General features: G+C 57.0%; 1 protein-coding gene across 2 annotated transcripts in view; it reads left to right on the top strand.

Moving 5' to 3' along the window:
- The first annotated feature begins 821 nt into the window (after nt 1–821).
- CNGA3 (cyclic nucleotide gated channel subunit alpha 3) overlaps nt 822–15,742 on the top strand; it is a 36,151-nt gene continuing 21,230 nt past the window's right edge. Inside the window, exons 1-2 of one of the 2 annotated variants that reach the window (XM_058278132.1) lie at nt 822–884; nt 14,517–14,649. In XM_058278132.1, the coding sequence (XP_058134115.1) occupies nt 14,549–14,649 (101 nt within the window). In that variant the 5' untranslated portion in view covers nt 822–884; nt 14,517–14,548. Of the gene's footprint in view, nt 885–14,513; nt 14,650–15,742 lie in introns of both variants that reach the window. The other variant, XM_058278133.1, reaches the window with a different exon arrangement.

Raw genomic sequence — 15,742 nt, forward strand, 5'->3', positions numbered from 1 at the left:
GGAGTGCCCTGCCACGCAGGGGAGTCCCCTGTGTAGGGGAGCCCCACGTGCAAGTGGTGCACCCCGTAAGGAGAGCTGCCCTGCGTGAAAAGCACACGCTGCCCAGGAGTGGCGCCGCACACATGGAGAGCTGACGCAGCAAGATGATGCAACAAAAAAGAGACACAGATTCCCAGAGCCGCTGAGAATGCAAGCGGACACAGAAGAACACACAGCAAATGGACACAAGAGCAGACAATGGGCGAGTGGGGGTGGGGAGAAATAAATAAAATAAATCTTTAATAAAGAAAAGGAAAAAATAAAATAATTTTCTCCAAAAAGAGGTTAGGTTCTTTTCCGCTTCCATGGAGAGCAATGCAGACTAGCTGGATTAGGGGGTTTCAATTTTCATTTCAGAGAATCAGGTGGTGTCCGATGTGATGGAAACCAAAGCTCTGAGAGGAGAATGGCATAGAGAGGTGTGTTTCCAAAACCCTCTCTAAGACTGTAAAAAGCGTCTAAAGGGAGAAAAACGTGTGTCTGCCAAACGCCGAGATTTTCCCTGCAAGCTCGTCCAGGGTGGCCCGCACCTCTGGAAGGCCGTCCCGCAAGCGGTGCAGGGGGGCGCCCTGCGGTGGCCGCCCGGCTGCCCGCGCCCGCCCTCTGCGCTCCCCTCCGCGCTCAGAGGCCGCCACTCCCGCCTTCCCGGGACCGCCCTCGAGGCTCCCGAGCCGCCCTGGCTTTCTCAGAGAGGGAGGCCGCGGGCGCCTGCCGCCGTCCCCGGGGAGGGTCCTGGGGCCGGAGCGCGGGGGCGGGAGCGCGGCCGAGCCGCTGCCCAGAACCCGGGGGGAGCGGACGCTCGGAGCGGCTGGGGCGCGCGGCGGAGCGGCTCAAACTTTGGCGGGGTAAGGAGCGGGTGGTGAGCTGGAGCTCTCGGGGCGATGGGAAGTGGGACGCGGGCGGCGACTCGCGCCAGGAGGGGGCCAGGCGCGGGGCGGGGTGGGCGCGCGGCGTGGGCGCGTCGCTGTCCTCCGCCCCCGGTGCTGAAACGGGCCGCGCCTCGGCGGTCGAGAAAGGGGGTGGGGGGGAGCCGGGACCCTCCGCAGCCCCTGCTCCACGCTCGGCGCACCCACACGCCTCCAGTCGGGCTCAGAGGCCAAGTGGACCTCTGCGGCCCACCCCCCCCCAGCCTAGCGCACCCCCTTTATTCACGTCCCGCAGCCGCGCGGCCCGAGCCGGACTGAGCCGTCGGCGGGGTCAAGAGAGCGGCAGGTTCCCGCTGGGCACAGGACGGGGATCCGGAGGTGACCCACCGCGAGGGACACCTTCTCCCGGGACCCTCAACCCAGCGGCGGCCTCGCTCCTACCCCCGCAGGTCGGGGACCCGCTCCTACCCCCGCATGTCGGGAACCCGCGCAGCGCCGCCGGGAATCCGCGCGCCCTGGGCGCACCGCGGGAGCTGGTGGCGAAGGAAGCAGGGTGGGGCGGGGACTGCCTTGGGGTCCAGAAGGAGACCTGCGGGCTCTCTTTTGGGGAGGGAGCGGTCACTTTTTCTCTTTCTTTCCTTTTTTTTTTTTTAATGGCGAAATCGGAACCCGCCTCTCTGGGCTCCAGCCGTAGGCTTAGCGCTGGGGCGAGAAGGGAAGGCAGGCCCTCTGATCCTGGCCATCCCCTAAGCGGATAGAGGCTCCGCAGAGGCTCAGCCGCCACGTTCCCCCACCCTGCGGGGGCTCCCACCGCGCCCTGGTGGGGTGGGCGCTGCGCCAGTCTCCCTCCCCTTTCTCAGGCACCACTGCCTGCAGGCTGTTTGGGGGGCTGCTAACTTCGCGGCTCTGGGGCGCGCATCTCCAACTGGACCCGGGGGCTGCTCAAGATTGGAGAGGCCAGAGCAACAGGTCCCACGCCCGCGGCCTCCCTGGCGCTGACCGCAAGCGCCTCGGCCCGCGAGAGCCCCGCACCGCGTCTAGCAGGGCAAACCCGCCACTGCGCTGCGGACCCTCCCCATTAACTAGTCCAGAGCAGGGAGTCTGGGGTGGGCAGTGCGCTCCCGGATACCCAAACCTTGGGGTGGGGGAGCTATGGCTCCACTTGGGCAGCCCAGACCTAGTACATTCTCAGGGGGCAATCCCCGAGCCCACCCGCACCACTTCCATTCCTAAAAAGGAGTGGTGGTCTGGTTTCCCCTGGCTTGGGGCTCGCCGTCAGCGAGGTGCTCGTGGGGGCAGGGGAGACGGCCAGACCAGGAGAGGGGAGGCGACCGCTGAAAGGTGGCACCGAACAGGGGCTTCTAGGCCAAAGACCCGGATTCTAGAACTTTCTGCCAGGTTGGGAAACCTAGCTGGGATTTCCCTGGGTGGGAGGGAGCTGCTTTGGTGGGGGGTACGTGAACTCCTCTGTACTGCACTGGGAGGCCCAGGCACGCAAACTTGCTCTTCAGCCTCGGGTCAGCCACAGATGGGGTCCCCGGGTCCTCAGCGCCGCGGGATGCGGGGACCGCGTGACGTGCCAGCCGAGCCCCCCTGCACTTTAGCCAGCTTTGGCCATGCCTGCGTGAGCCCGTGCGATCCTGCTTCTATTCTGTCCTGGTTCACCCTCTGCCAGCTGAGTCGGGTTAATAATGCGGTTGCCGTGGTGACGAGTCTTGTGTCCGTGGTACCCAGGAGATGAACAGTGGGAAGCCGAGGAGGTGCTCTCCGGCTCCGGCAGGCTCTCGTGAACCGCCGGTGTTCTGCGGGAGTGTGAAAGGAATAAAAGCGACCCCCCCCCAGCCCCCTCCAGCAGAGACCTGCTCACCTGAAACCTTCACCTGTCCCCTCCCATGCCCGTGGCCCCTGGATCAGCTGAGCTGGCCTTTTTCCTCCATCCCCCTAGTCATCCACTGAGTCTGGAGAGTGAATGGTTTTTCCTCCGGCTTAATCCGGCTCAGCGCTGGACTGCCCCTGGGTACCGAGCACAGGCTACGGGGCGGGAGAAACAGAATTTCATTCATTCCTCAGCCCTGCCCTCTGGACCTCCTGGGCAGACCACCTGCCAATCCGGCTGTGCTCTTGGCAAACAGCAGTGAGAGCAGAGGCCCTGAGGCCTTGGAGAGGGGGCAGCAACCAGGCCCCAGAGGAGGGCATATCTGAGTTGAAACTGGAGGGGCCAAGGGACTTTGAACTGGCAAGGAAGAGGGGACAGTCTCTGCGGGCAGAGGGACTGGCAGAAGCGACGATGCATGGGTTAGTTGGTGGAGAAGCCCAGCTGCGGTGACGCTCAGGCTCGCTGGGATAATGTCTGAAGTTATGGCCATCCATGGGGCAGGGCGTCCCACGGCCAGAGCTGGCCGCTCAGCCCTCACTGGCCCTGGGAGACACGGAAGCTCAGGGCAAGCCTCTGTCTCTCCCAATAGGTGGGACTGAAAAAGTCATGACACATGTAAGAACAGGGTAATTCGGGTGTAGGCTAATTTGATCAGTTTACAAAAAGTCTGGACTGTAGGTTGTAGAAAATAGGCAACTCCTGAAGGTTTTTTGAGGGACAGTGTGACCTGATTAGAACTAGCGTTCGCTCACTAATCAGCCCCCAAATGCCAGGCAGCTGGAGGGACGAAAGGGGTGGGGGGCTGAAGCCGGGAACTGAGCAAAGCAACGGCTTTGGCAGTGCCAGTGAGGGGCAAGAGCCTTGGGCAGAGGTGGGCGCAGACCTGCCTGAGGCTTGCTCACCGCTCTGCACTCACGGCTCAGGCCACCCCTGCCCATGGCCAGCGCTCAGCCCGTTTGGAATTAGTGAATGAATGAACGAGGAGAGGGGGCCGATGGGAGAGGGCTGGTGGTGGAACTGACAAGATGTGGTGATGCTGGGACTGAGGAGGGGAGGGACAGGGAGAAGGAAGTCTCACCCAAGGTCTTGGCTTGGTGGGCAGTTGGCTGCAGGCCAGGGCCGGGGCGGGGGTGGGGGGCAGGCTGGGAAGAGCAGGTGGGGGAGCAGCTGGGGAGGTACCTTTCAGGGCAGTTTAGTTTTGCAGAAACAAAAACTGTCCCTGGAAAGTGCTGTCTCCCTGACGCGGCACGCGCTCTCCTGCCGCACTTCTCACGCGCCCTGTTGTATTACAGCAATGCGGTGCGGCTCTGCCACACGGGGACTTCGAACGGGTGGCCATTTCTTCTGGGGCAAATGGGAAGGAACACCTGCCTCGTGGGGTTGTCGGGGGGTTGAAGTACCTGAAAGGAATTCCGTAGCACGGGCCTGACATACAGCAAGTGCTCACAGCAGACTTGACCCTCCTATTATTTCCGACAGTGACACATCCAATAAGTTAATTAGGAGAAAACAGGAACTTTATTTCCTGTGCCTGGAGGAGGGTTGGTGAAACGGGGCGTGAGGAAGGGAGGGTCCCAGCCTGACGTTCGGGGCCAGCGTGTCTGGACGCGGGGGCAGCAGCGCTCTGGGTGGGACATCTGTAGGGCGGCGTAGGAATCTGGCTTCCCTCACCCAGGCAACATCTGGAATGCACATTTCTCCTCCTGGAAGCTTGACCTGAACAGCTGGATCTTGTTGCAGAGCAGTCGTTTCGAAACCGCGTGCGTTTGGGAAGGAGGAGTGAAGAGTCCCTAACCCCTGAGTCATCTCCGTAGAGGAAATGGACACTTAGGAATGAGACGGGGCTCTGCCTGGCAGCTGAGAACGGTGGACACCCTTGAGACAATTGTAGTGCCTTCTCTTCCACCCCGGATCCCGTCCAGCTCTCGGGAACAGTGTGTATCTTCCTCTCCAGGCAGGAACTGAGGCTCCGCAGCTGGCATTTGGAAGATTCTGGCTGCCTGTGTTATGAAAAGGCGGCGGTCAGGAGACGGCGCGCTTCCCTGGGAGACAGGCCTGGGTTCTCCCGAGTCAGGCCCATCGTCTCCATCTCGGTGCAGAGCCACCCCTGGGCGTGGGGCAGCCTGCCATCCACCCCACGGAGAGGAGAGAATGGGGCGCCAGCCCGCACCTCCCGCCATCTCCTGGCATCTCAGCTCCCCACTGGCTCCGAGCTGGACACATCCCGTAGGCGAAGACAGAGCTGCTCTTTGGAACCTCTCTTGGGCCGAGGGAGGAAGCTTTGGTACCTGCCGGTCCCAGAAGCTGAAGCCTGCAGGCCCTGCAGCTAGGCTCTGTCATCGTCCTGGCTGGGTGGCCTCAGTTTGCCCCTCTGTAAAATGGGACTGCAGATGCTACTGAGCTCACGGGTTATCGTGAGGGTTAAACGGGAGCAGAAACTGTAGCGTAGTACCTGGCAGAGCACAATCCCTCAAAAGAAACGTGATCTTTGTCATATTGTTATGTAATTTTTTATATTTTCCCCCTTTATTAATGTATTTCTGCAAGTTGCTTGTAGCAGACATTGCGAGTTTTGCCTTTGAAAAAGTTTTGATTTTAGATTTACCACAATTTCTTTTTCTATCTATAGTTCACTTGCCATAAAAGTCACCCATTTAAAGTGTACATTTCAGTAACAGACACAGTTGTACAAACGGCACAATATAAATGTAGACCTTTTTGAAACTCCCCAAAAAGAAACCTTGTGGGCATCAAGGTCATTCTTTTCCCCTGCTCCTCCCAATTTCAGCCCCTGGCAACCACTAGTCTCCTTCCCATCTCTGTGGATTTCCCTATTCTGGACATTTCCTACAAACACAGCCATGGGATCGGTGAGCTTTGTGTCCAGCCTCTTTCACTTAGCATCAGTTCTCAGAGTTCACCCATGTCGCAGCCTGCATCTGTACTTTATTCTTTTTCATTGCCTGATGGCGTTCTATCTGAATGACACCCCATTACATGGACATACTTCATTTTGTCTCTCCATTTATCTGTTGGATACAGGCGGTTTCTACTTTGGGCTATGATGGCTAATGCTGCTGCACACATTTGTGTACAAAATTTTGTGTGGATGTGTGTTTTCCTCTTTCTTGGATAGACATATACCAAGAGTGCCTTTGCTGGGTCATAACTCTGTTTAGTATTTTAAGGAAGCACCCAATTGTTCTCTATTTACTTTTCCACCAGAAATGGACTTCCACTTTCTCCACATCCTTGTCAACGCTTGGCAGTGGCTTTGGACGACAGCCATCCTAGCCAGTGTGAAGTGGTATTTCATTGTGATTTTCTCTGGTATTTCCCTAGTGACTAATGATGTCGAGCATCTTTTCATGTGCTTACTGGCCATTTGTATATGTCGCCTTTAGAGAAATGTCTATTCAAGTCCAATCTTAAATTAGGTTGTCTTGTATTGTTGAGCTTTGGACTATATATTATGGGCCCATGTTCCTTATCAGATACAGTCTTGCGAATCTCTCCTGACTGTGGGTTGCCTTTTCACTTTCGTGATGGTCTCTTCAAAAGCACAAACAGCTTTAATTTTGATGATGTCCAACTTATTTTTTCTTCTTTCACTGCTGCTTTGGTGTCATATCTAAGAAACCATTGTCTAAGCCAACATGATGAAGATGAACTCCTGTGTTTTATTCTAGGAGTTTTACAGCTTTAGCTCTTACTTTTAGGGCTATGATCCATTTTGAGTTAATTTTTGCATATGCTGGGAGGTCACAGTCCCAATCTGTGCATGCAATTATCCAGTTATCCCTCCACCATTTGCTGACTGCGCTACCCATTCCCCCATTGACTTGTCCTGTTGTCATTGTGCAAATCAATTGACCGTGAAGGGAAGGGTTTGTTACTGGATTCTCAATTCTATTCATTGATCTGCTTTTCCTTACTGTAGCTGTAGGGTAAAACGTTTCAGAATCAGAAAGTGTGAGTCCTCCAACTTCATTCTTTCTCCAGATCATTTTGGTTATTCAGGGTCCCTTGAATTTCCATGGGAATGTTAGAACCAAATTGTAAATTTCTGCAAAAAAATTCCAACAGGGCTTTCGATAGGGATTGTGTTAAATCTGTGGATCAGTTTGGGGAATATTGCTAGCTTAACAACTTTAGTCTTCCAACCTATAAACATGGAGTGTCTTTCCTCTTATTTAACTCTTCTTTCATTTCTTTCAACACTTTTATCGTTTTCAGTGTATAGGTTTTTCACTTCCTTTACTTAATTTGTTCTTAAGCATTTTATTCTTTTTGATGCTACTGTAAATGGAATTGTTTTCTTAATTTAATTTTCAGATTGTTCATTGCAAGCATATCCAATTATAACTGATATTTGCATATCGATCTTGTATCCCATGACCTTATTGATCTCGTTTATTCTAATAGTTTTTAGTGAATTCCTTGAGTTTTTCTGTGCGCTGCAAATAGAGATGGTATTACTTCTTACTTTCCAGGCTGGTGTCCTTTTATTTCTTTTCCTTACCTAGATGCCCTGGCTAGCACCTCCACCTCCAGGACAGTGCTGATTAGAAGTCATCCTCATCTTAGGGGAAGCAGCCAGTCCTGCATCGTTAAGTGTGATGTTAGTTGTGGGTTTTTCATACAGGCCTTTTATCAGGCTGAGGGAGTTCACGTCTATTCCTAGTTTGCTGACAGTTTTCCTTTTTTTTAACATGTCAGGATGTTGGATTTTGTCCAATGTGTTCCTTTCCTCTGTTGAGATGGTCTTGTGGTTTTCACCCTTTGCTCTTTCATATGGTATGTTAATTGATTTTTGGATGCTATACTAGCCTTGCTTTTGTGAGCTCAATTCCACTTGGTCATTGTACAAAATACCTTTCATATGCTGCTGGATTTGGTGTGCAAGTATTTTTGCACATTAATCTAATTTTCATAGTGCCCTCTCACCTACATTCTGATGCTCAAGTTGCATTATATTATACCATGTTCTGCAAATATTAACATGATATGGGTTTTCCCTTTCTGTTTTTAAGTTCTGGATTTATTTTCTTTCCCTTGCATAGGATCACGTTCACCCACAAAATCTGAGAGGGTCCTTAGGTATGGTATTTGCACTGTGGTGTTTTGCCCCCTCATAGACCTTCAAGAATGGAAGGACTTTTAACAACCAACTGGATTGGCGGATTTCAACTCCGTTCCACAGAGCTCCCCAAGGGGTTCTGTACAAATTTTAGGGTTTTCTACAAGCATCTTTAAAATACATGAAGAACACCCAAATAAATGAAAACGGCACCCACATGTATCCCACACTAAATTTAAATATACTGAATATCTCTGTCAAAATTCACTCGTGTCCCTCTGATTGATTTTTTAATAAGTGACTATTATAAATAAATTATCAAAGGCTTCAATGCAAGGTGTTGATGATGGGGTGAAGTATAGGAGTCCAGTATGATGACATACATGTTTGTTTCATAAGTTCACAACTTTTGCTATACACTTATTGTATATGTATGTTCAGGTATGAAAGATATACTTAAATAAAATTTTATTTAAAAAATAAGTTAGGAGTGAATGTGATTCGAGTAGTTGAGCGCTTGCCTCCCACACAGGAGGTCCCAGGTTCAGTTCTGGTGCCTCCTAAAGAAGACAAAGAAACAATGAGCAGACAATGAGGAAAACCAATGAGCAAAAAACAAACGAGCAGGGAACAGATGGGACTCAAGCAGATGAGTACCCACCTTCTTTACGTGTGTAAAGAAAAACAACAAACACGACAAGAAAATAATGAGCACAAATAAGTAAATACAAGGGCACCATCTCGGGATGGGGGGGAGCTGTTAAAGAAATAATTTTAAAAATAAGTCATCAAGTGCATTTAAATGAAATGCTCCGAGTGAAGATTTTATGCTTTGGGTTGCTGTGGAAGACTTTATTTGCAATGTAGTCGTGTCCGTCATTCAATGAGGAACTATGGTGCTAGGTCACGTGCCCATCGAGGAGGCTGAGCTGGCACCATAATCTCCTTCCTCTCAGTCCAATGCCCTTGGCCCCTGTGTTGCTTTTCAAATGCCATCTGTCCCAAACACAAGAGACTTCCCTAGGGGTCTGCCTCTACATAAGCTCCGGCTGGAGGGAAGCACGCGACCCCCTCGCCATCGGGGCTGGTCTGGGGGCTGGCTCCCAGGGCGCAGACCGAGGAGGTGATACGACGCTCCTTCTACGCCGCAGCTCTCAGCGGGGACGGGAAGAAAAGGCAGGCGCTTGGCCCTGTGCTTGGGACAGGGGGCCGGGGGCACCGCAGGCGCCGCTGGCTTGTCCCTGGAGCTGGGCTCGGCTAAGGGGCCTGTCTGGGAATTTGCGGAGTCCTCTGGCCCGAGCAGGGCTGAGAAGAGAAGGGGGCGTTTTGGTAGAGCGGATGCCTTCAGGGAGCAGTTACTACCCAGAGGGGTGGAAGCCAGCCTCAGCTGGGGGGGCCCGGGGCACCTGCCCACCACAGGCGCTGGGCCCACCTCTGCCGGGGCTTGCAGCTCGTTGTGTCCAGACTGGGCGTCCCCCGGACTGGACCCGGCAGCCCCTGGCTGAAAGGGGTCCCGTAACCCCCGTTGCCGTCTCGGTGGAGCACCCGTGTCGGGCCACGGGCCCCTCCCTGTTGTCCACGCCGCATGCAGGGCTTGGAAAACAATAATGCTTCAAATGGCACCCGTCGGGGCCAGGCTGGCTCCCCTGCGTAAGCCTCGGTAGGAAAGAGGACAGTGCAGACAGGATCTTAGGAGCAGAGGAGTGGGGGTCAAGAGTTATACTTTTTCCAGAAGCGCATTTTCATGCAGAGCAAGGGGCGCCACACTCGTCTGACCCCCTTGGTTGTGTTTTCCTCTCTTCCCCTCGGATCCCCACCAGATCTCAAGCAGGATAGAAATTCTCAGTGCAGCTCATTCCGTCTAAGAATCAGCTGAGTGAACACACCGTGAATGTCTCAGAGCAGGGCCAGGCGAAGAGGCGGTGCTCCGCGGCAGGCTATCGGTGCGGCGGGTGCCGGGCCCGTCACTGCTTCCCCGTGTGGCCACACAATTTTGTTACCTGTTGTGTGCATGTGCCGGGTATTCGGGGGGGATAAAAGATTTTTAAGTGGAAGGAAATATTCTTGCCCTCGGAGTGTCTGAAATTAGTGAAGAAGGCGAAAGTGAGAGCAGCCGGAGGGCGGGAGCCGCGCTAGAAGCTTGGCTCAGGTGTGCAGCCGGGGCAGGGACGGGAGCTGAAGGCGGCGCGGGGCGCACACGTCGGAGCCGGGCCCTGCGCGTGGGGAGCCCCGGGTGACGTGGAGTAGAATCCGTGCTTGCACCTCCCCTGGGAAGGTCGTGGGACCTCAGGGCTCCCCGAGGCCGTCTAGACCCCCCTGCCGTGTACCCCGAGGGCCCCTCTCTCTTCCAGCACCTGCTGAGCTCTCTTGCCGCAGTTCTACCAGGCTGCTTCCTCCGTGCGTTTCTGAGCGCTCGAAATCCTCTTCCCGCTCCTCGATGCCCGGGACACGGAAGGCATCAGGGTGTGAGAACCGAAAGGCCGTGTTTGATTCAGTGAGATCGTAAGGAGAGTAGAGAATTGTCTGGAATGTTCTCCCTGCTGGGTCGAGTCCTGGGGACAAGAGTCCGTTCTGGAAACGCTTGCACGGCGCCTCGACACCGCCTGGAGCCACCAGGTCACCAGCCCGGTGGGGCGCCTCGTCTTCCTGTGCCTGCAAGTGGCCATCGCACCTGCGCCCGCCTCATCTCCTGCGGGCGGTGGGAACCCCAACAGCACACACGCTCTGACCTCGGGGTCAGGCAGGCTGAGCCCCCATTTCCGCCTCAGTTATAGCTCTCGTGGTCCTTGAGGATTAAACCAGAAACGACCGGGAGGGCCGTGCGCTCAGGAGACCCCCCGGAGGGGCAGCTGCGTTCTCAACAAGTCCTCAGGCTGCTGCTTCGGGTCTCCTGACCTCAGCTGGGGGGTCTCCTGAAATGGAGCAGGGCCAGCTGACGCGAAAACACCTGGGGCTGCTGACACCGGGACTCAAAAGCTGATAAGTAGAGGGGGAGCCAGCGTCTGCCCTGCCTTTCCTGTGTGAACTGTACCACGGAACAACCAAAGAACTGAGCAAGCATCTCTCAGTTTAGAACATTTCGGCTAATCAAGGAAGAAGCTTGGTGGAATTAGAACCCTGCCCATTTTCAAGCCCCGATGAGTCCACAGGTCTGTGCAAACCCCATCAGCGGCCGCTAGCATCGCCCAGAGAGAAATTCCATCAGAGATCACAGGCAGGTGGATGGGAGGACGCCCAGGAAATATTCTTGTCAAAAGAGTTGACCTCGAATTTTAACTAGCCTCCAGGTACAACTATCAATTGACAGGAAACATATCAGAGTTGCAATCAGCAAAAATCCAGACTGTAGGGAACTCTGTGGGACAAACAATTCAGTTTCTTCCACACACACAGAGAGAAATCTTTAGATTAAAGAAGACAAAGAAGGGATAGCAACTAACCAAAATATGATTTTTTTTTTAAATTCTAAGAGATGATTTGCGAGCATGCTGAAATACTTTTTAATCTTACGCCCTCCTTAAACGTGCACCTCCTTCTAATGAAGGACCTTCGCCCGTCCAAGCTCAGCTGTGCTGTCCTCATCATTGGGTGAAGAATTGCGGGGCAGGGAGGGCGGCCCCGGCGCTCGAGGGGCCTGGCGCGCGCAGGGGCGGGTGTGAGTCTAAGCACCTGGAAGTTAGCGTTCCCTTGGCCGCCGTGGCCCGCCCCGGAGCGAAGCCCGGGCAAGGGCACGCCCGCGGGGGGTTTACGTGGGGAGGACTCCAAGGTGGGGCGAGGGGACCGCAGAAAAGGGGGTAGGGGAGAAGGGAAGCCAGCCCACGGGTGTGCCGCTGGTCAAGCGGCCGGCTGGAGCCTGCTCGAGGCTCTGGGCAGCCGTGGAGAGCTGGGGGAGAGGAGGCACCGCTGGCCCACGGCTGCTGGCTGCTCTCGGCCAAGGGCTGCCCACGGGAGCCGCGTCTCGCTCTCGTCGGCGGGCACGAGTGTTGGAAGGGCTGAGCTTGCCCGGGGCAGTCAGCCTGACCCAGGTTAGCTCAGGCGGGTGTGCCAGCCCCCCGCGCCCGCAGCAGCTGGGCCGGCGGGTGGCAGGTGGGCATTCCGGGGCCCACGCCAGCACCCTGTCCGGTCCGCCCTGGCCCCCCCCCCCCCCGTGTGGACGAGCTCGCCTCCAGAGCACCCTGGAGGCCAGAGGCTAGAATCAACTCAGAGCCTCAGGGGCAGAGGGTTTCGGGGTCCCGGGCACCCGGGGCAGGGTTCCGGGTGGCTGCGTCTCCGCGGCCCCGTGGACTTCTAGCCCCTGTGGACGAGGCCAGAGCGGGACGCAGGGCAGGCCCCGGTGACGCTGCGCTCCTCGTCCTGCAGAGGGAGGCCAGAGCCTATTGAAGGGGGAAAAGTGGAGAGAGCTTCCGGAGCAAAGGCTGTGAGAGACCACCAGGGCCATTCGACTATTTGGGGGAGTAACGGAGAGGGCGGAGAGGGGTGGAAGTGCTGCCTCCGCGGGAGGATCTCGGGGTGCAGCCGGGGGCTGGGAAGGGCCACAGGCTCGAGGCGATGTGTCTTTTCTCAATTCGGTACATTTTTCCTGGAAACATACAGAGAGCAACACTTTGATCATTTTCCCACGGAGGCCCAGAATTTCTTTAAGATTTGTCCTGGATCCCCCTGGGCTGTACGTGCCTTGAGGCCAGCATGCCTTTTCTCCCCTCTTAAATCTCCAGTTTCTATCATATTGCCTGGCCTTTAGTAATTGCTCAATAAAAACACGATGTGTGAACCCTTTCAAATCGGGTTCATTGTTCTTGACAGAAGGCTCTATTGCACGTGTTGGCTCTAACGGGCATCCCAGACTTAACACACCCCAAACTGGGCTCATCCATTACCTCAAACCTGCTTCTCTCTGCATTCCCTGCCTCGGGGGGCACCACCAGCCCCCCACCACGCCGGCAGCCGGGCTCTGTGCTCAGCCCCTCCCTCTCACCACCCCTTGTTCCTGACCTACCGCCGTGTGCAGGTGATTCCACCACTGGGCATTTCCTGATCGTACCCAGTTCACGCCCACAAACCCAGCTCCTGCCACTCTTCTCCCTCCCCTGAGAACCGCAGCGGCCGTTTAACTGCCCACCTCCTGCCGCTCACATCCCCCTTAAACGTCCCCCCGTGGGGCCCGCGTGCCATCTGCACCCCTGGACCCCAAGGTCCGGCCAACAGGCCTCGGTGTGTCCTCCTCATGCTCCTGCAATCAGCCAGAAAGCAAGAGCTGTTCGTTTCACAAATGAATGACGTTTTCAGAAATCAAAACGGTTTTTGGTCTTCTGAGAAAGTTATGAAATTTAAGAGCAGGGAATCCAGCTCTCAAGCACCCACCACGAGCCGGGGCGCGGCCGAGGCCGGGGCTGCCCACTCTCACACGCAGTGGACCTTGCTGGCTGGGCAGGGAGGGCCCTGGAGGGGGACGTGACCGGGTCCTGGCCAGCTCTAGAAATCCCATCCTCGGTTGGGTGGCTCCGGCCTCCCTGAGGGACGTGGGCCCCGCGCCTGGTCTGGATGGGAGAATCGGCCTGTGGGCATCCGCCGTCCAGCTGGGAGGGCCGGCCGGGAGGCGTGGGGCCGGGCAGCGCCGCGGCGGTCACACGGCCGCCACCTCCTCGCCACCCGGAGCCCGCCGCGGTTTCCTGAGGGGGCCGAGTGCTCACGGCCTGGCGGGGGGTCGTCGTGGGCAGCTTTTGTCTGTTTGGGCAGCGGCTTGGTACCTCTAGGCCCTAGTTCAGGTGGCGTCAAATGAAGATGAAAGTCATAAACCCTGGGAAGGGTTTTATACTTGCTTTGTTTAAAAACGGGATTTGGGGAAGCTATGAAATGTGTGCGGAAGCAGGAGATAAAAATGAGAAATCCAAGGTCGAGAGGAGCCTGGCTCCGTCAGGGACCCGTGAGGCCTGGCGTTTCAGCTCGTTACAAGCCCACCAGCACCGGTGCCAGCCCACCGGCCCTGGTACCGACCCACTGCCCCTGGTACCAACCCACTGCCCCTGGTACCAGCCCCTGGGCCCTGGTACCAGCCCACTGCCCCCAGTACTGGCCCACTACCCCTGGTACCGGCCCACCACCCCTGGTACTGGCCCACTGCCCCCAGTACTGGCCCACCGGCCTGGTACCAACCTACCAGCACTGGTACCAGCCCACTGACTCTGGTGCCGGCCCACTGCCCCTGGTGCTGGCCCACCAGTGCTGGTACTGGCCCACCACCCCCGGTACCGGCCCACCACCCCTGGTATGGCCTACTGCCCCCAGTACCAGCCCACCGGCACTGGTACTGCCCACCACCCCCAGTACCAGCCCACCAGCCCCGGTACCAACCCACCGGCCCTGGTACCAGCCCACCACCCCCGGTACTGGCCTACCGCCCCTGGTATGGCCCACTGCCCCTCCAGCCTCAGCTGCTCTCTCAGGGCTGGTCCCTGGAGCTGCACTTCTGCCCAGCTGAGCAGCCAACGGTGAAGGGATGGCTCAAGTCTCTGAGGTGCCAATGGGAGCCACACGGCAGGTGCCTGGGGGAAAGGGGCTGCGAGGGGAGGCGCAGGGGCAGCCTCGTGTGCTGCGAGTGGGGCCGCGGCCACTGTCTGCCTGCCCATGCTTCAGGACTGTGTCTGTGTTTCAGCAGCTCCCCAGGAGCAGCCGGGGCGAAGCAAGACAATGGCCAAGATCGACACCCAGCACTCCCACCCGTCCCCGGCCCGCCCCGCGGAGAGGAGCACCGACGGCAGCCTCCACTGCACCGAGAACGGCCTCTGCCGGTAAGAGGAGCCGTCATCCCGGCGACGGGCCATTCCCGTGCCTGGCTGGCCCTGGGGGTGGCCCTGTGCTCTCTCCCTCTCCCTTTCTCATCGCCCTTGACCCTCACACCCCCCGGAAGTCGACTTGTCCCCTCCCGTTTTAGGGAAGTGGGAAACGAGGCTGGGGAGCACCATAATGTCTAGCAGGTAACGGAGGGAGATTCGAACGCAGCACCTAAGCTGTACCGTGCAGCCTCCCCTGCCGGCCGGCCCTCCCCTTGCCTGCGCCCCTACTGTGTGCCAGGCCCCGGCTGTAGGTGTGTAGGACACAGGCCCGGGGCAGGGCAGGACTCAGGCCCGGGCCCTGCGGGTAAGGGCGGCGCGGGGAGCTGGGCCTTCTAACCCGCCCCAGCGTGCTGCGGACCTGGAAAGCGCGCTGCCCCTCCCGGCGCCTGTCCCTCGGCTGGAATGGAGCGGCGTTCCTTCCACACGCCTGGCTGAGAGCGGGGGTGTGGAGGGGCCTTCTCGGCGCCGAGGGGCTCAGGTTTTTATTATGTTCCTGCCATTCTCCAGGGGACGATTCAGGTTAACCGTGGGAAACCCCTTTCCAAGAGTTTCCTTTTTCGTTCTAAACCTGGAGCCTCGGCAACTCCCTTCCGTGAGGACTAAATGCACATTACGTGGTGTTGGAAAACCCACGGCTGGTGCCTGGACCCCGGGTCCGAGGCCAGGGCGCCCCTCCTTCGTTCCCTCTCGCTCGCTTCGGCCTCACCTCCTCTCTGAGACGCACGTGTTTTTCTCTCTTTACGTTCTTGGTCCCGCGGGGCTCAGCAGACTCTGCTAACGAGGGCAGGACAACAGTTTGTGCAGAAAATGAGTTCCCGTTACTGCAGCTGGCGCAGCCTTTGGACCCGTCTTCTGGGTTTGGGCAGCGGAGGGAAGGCTCGGGGTTCCCTTCCGTCATTTAACCTGCTGCTGGGGCCCCAGGGGATCAGAAAATCACCCCCGAATCAGTAGCTCCCCTCCCGCTGCTGCGCCCTGCGTCCTCGCTGGAGACGCTTCTCCACGGGAAGGCGTTGCCCCTGTTTAGAGGGAAAAGCCCCTACTAGGACAG

The sequence above is a fragment of the Dasypus novemcinctus genome, chromosome 17, assembly GCF_030445035.2.
Source record: "Dasypus novemcinctus isolate mDasNov1 chromosome 17, mDasNov1.1.hap2, whole genome shotgun sequence".
Taxonomy (NCBI): domain Eukaryota; kingdom Metazoa; phylum Chordata; class Mammalia; order Cingulata; family Dasypodidae; genus Dasypus; species Dasypus novemcinctus.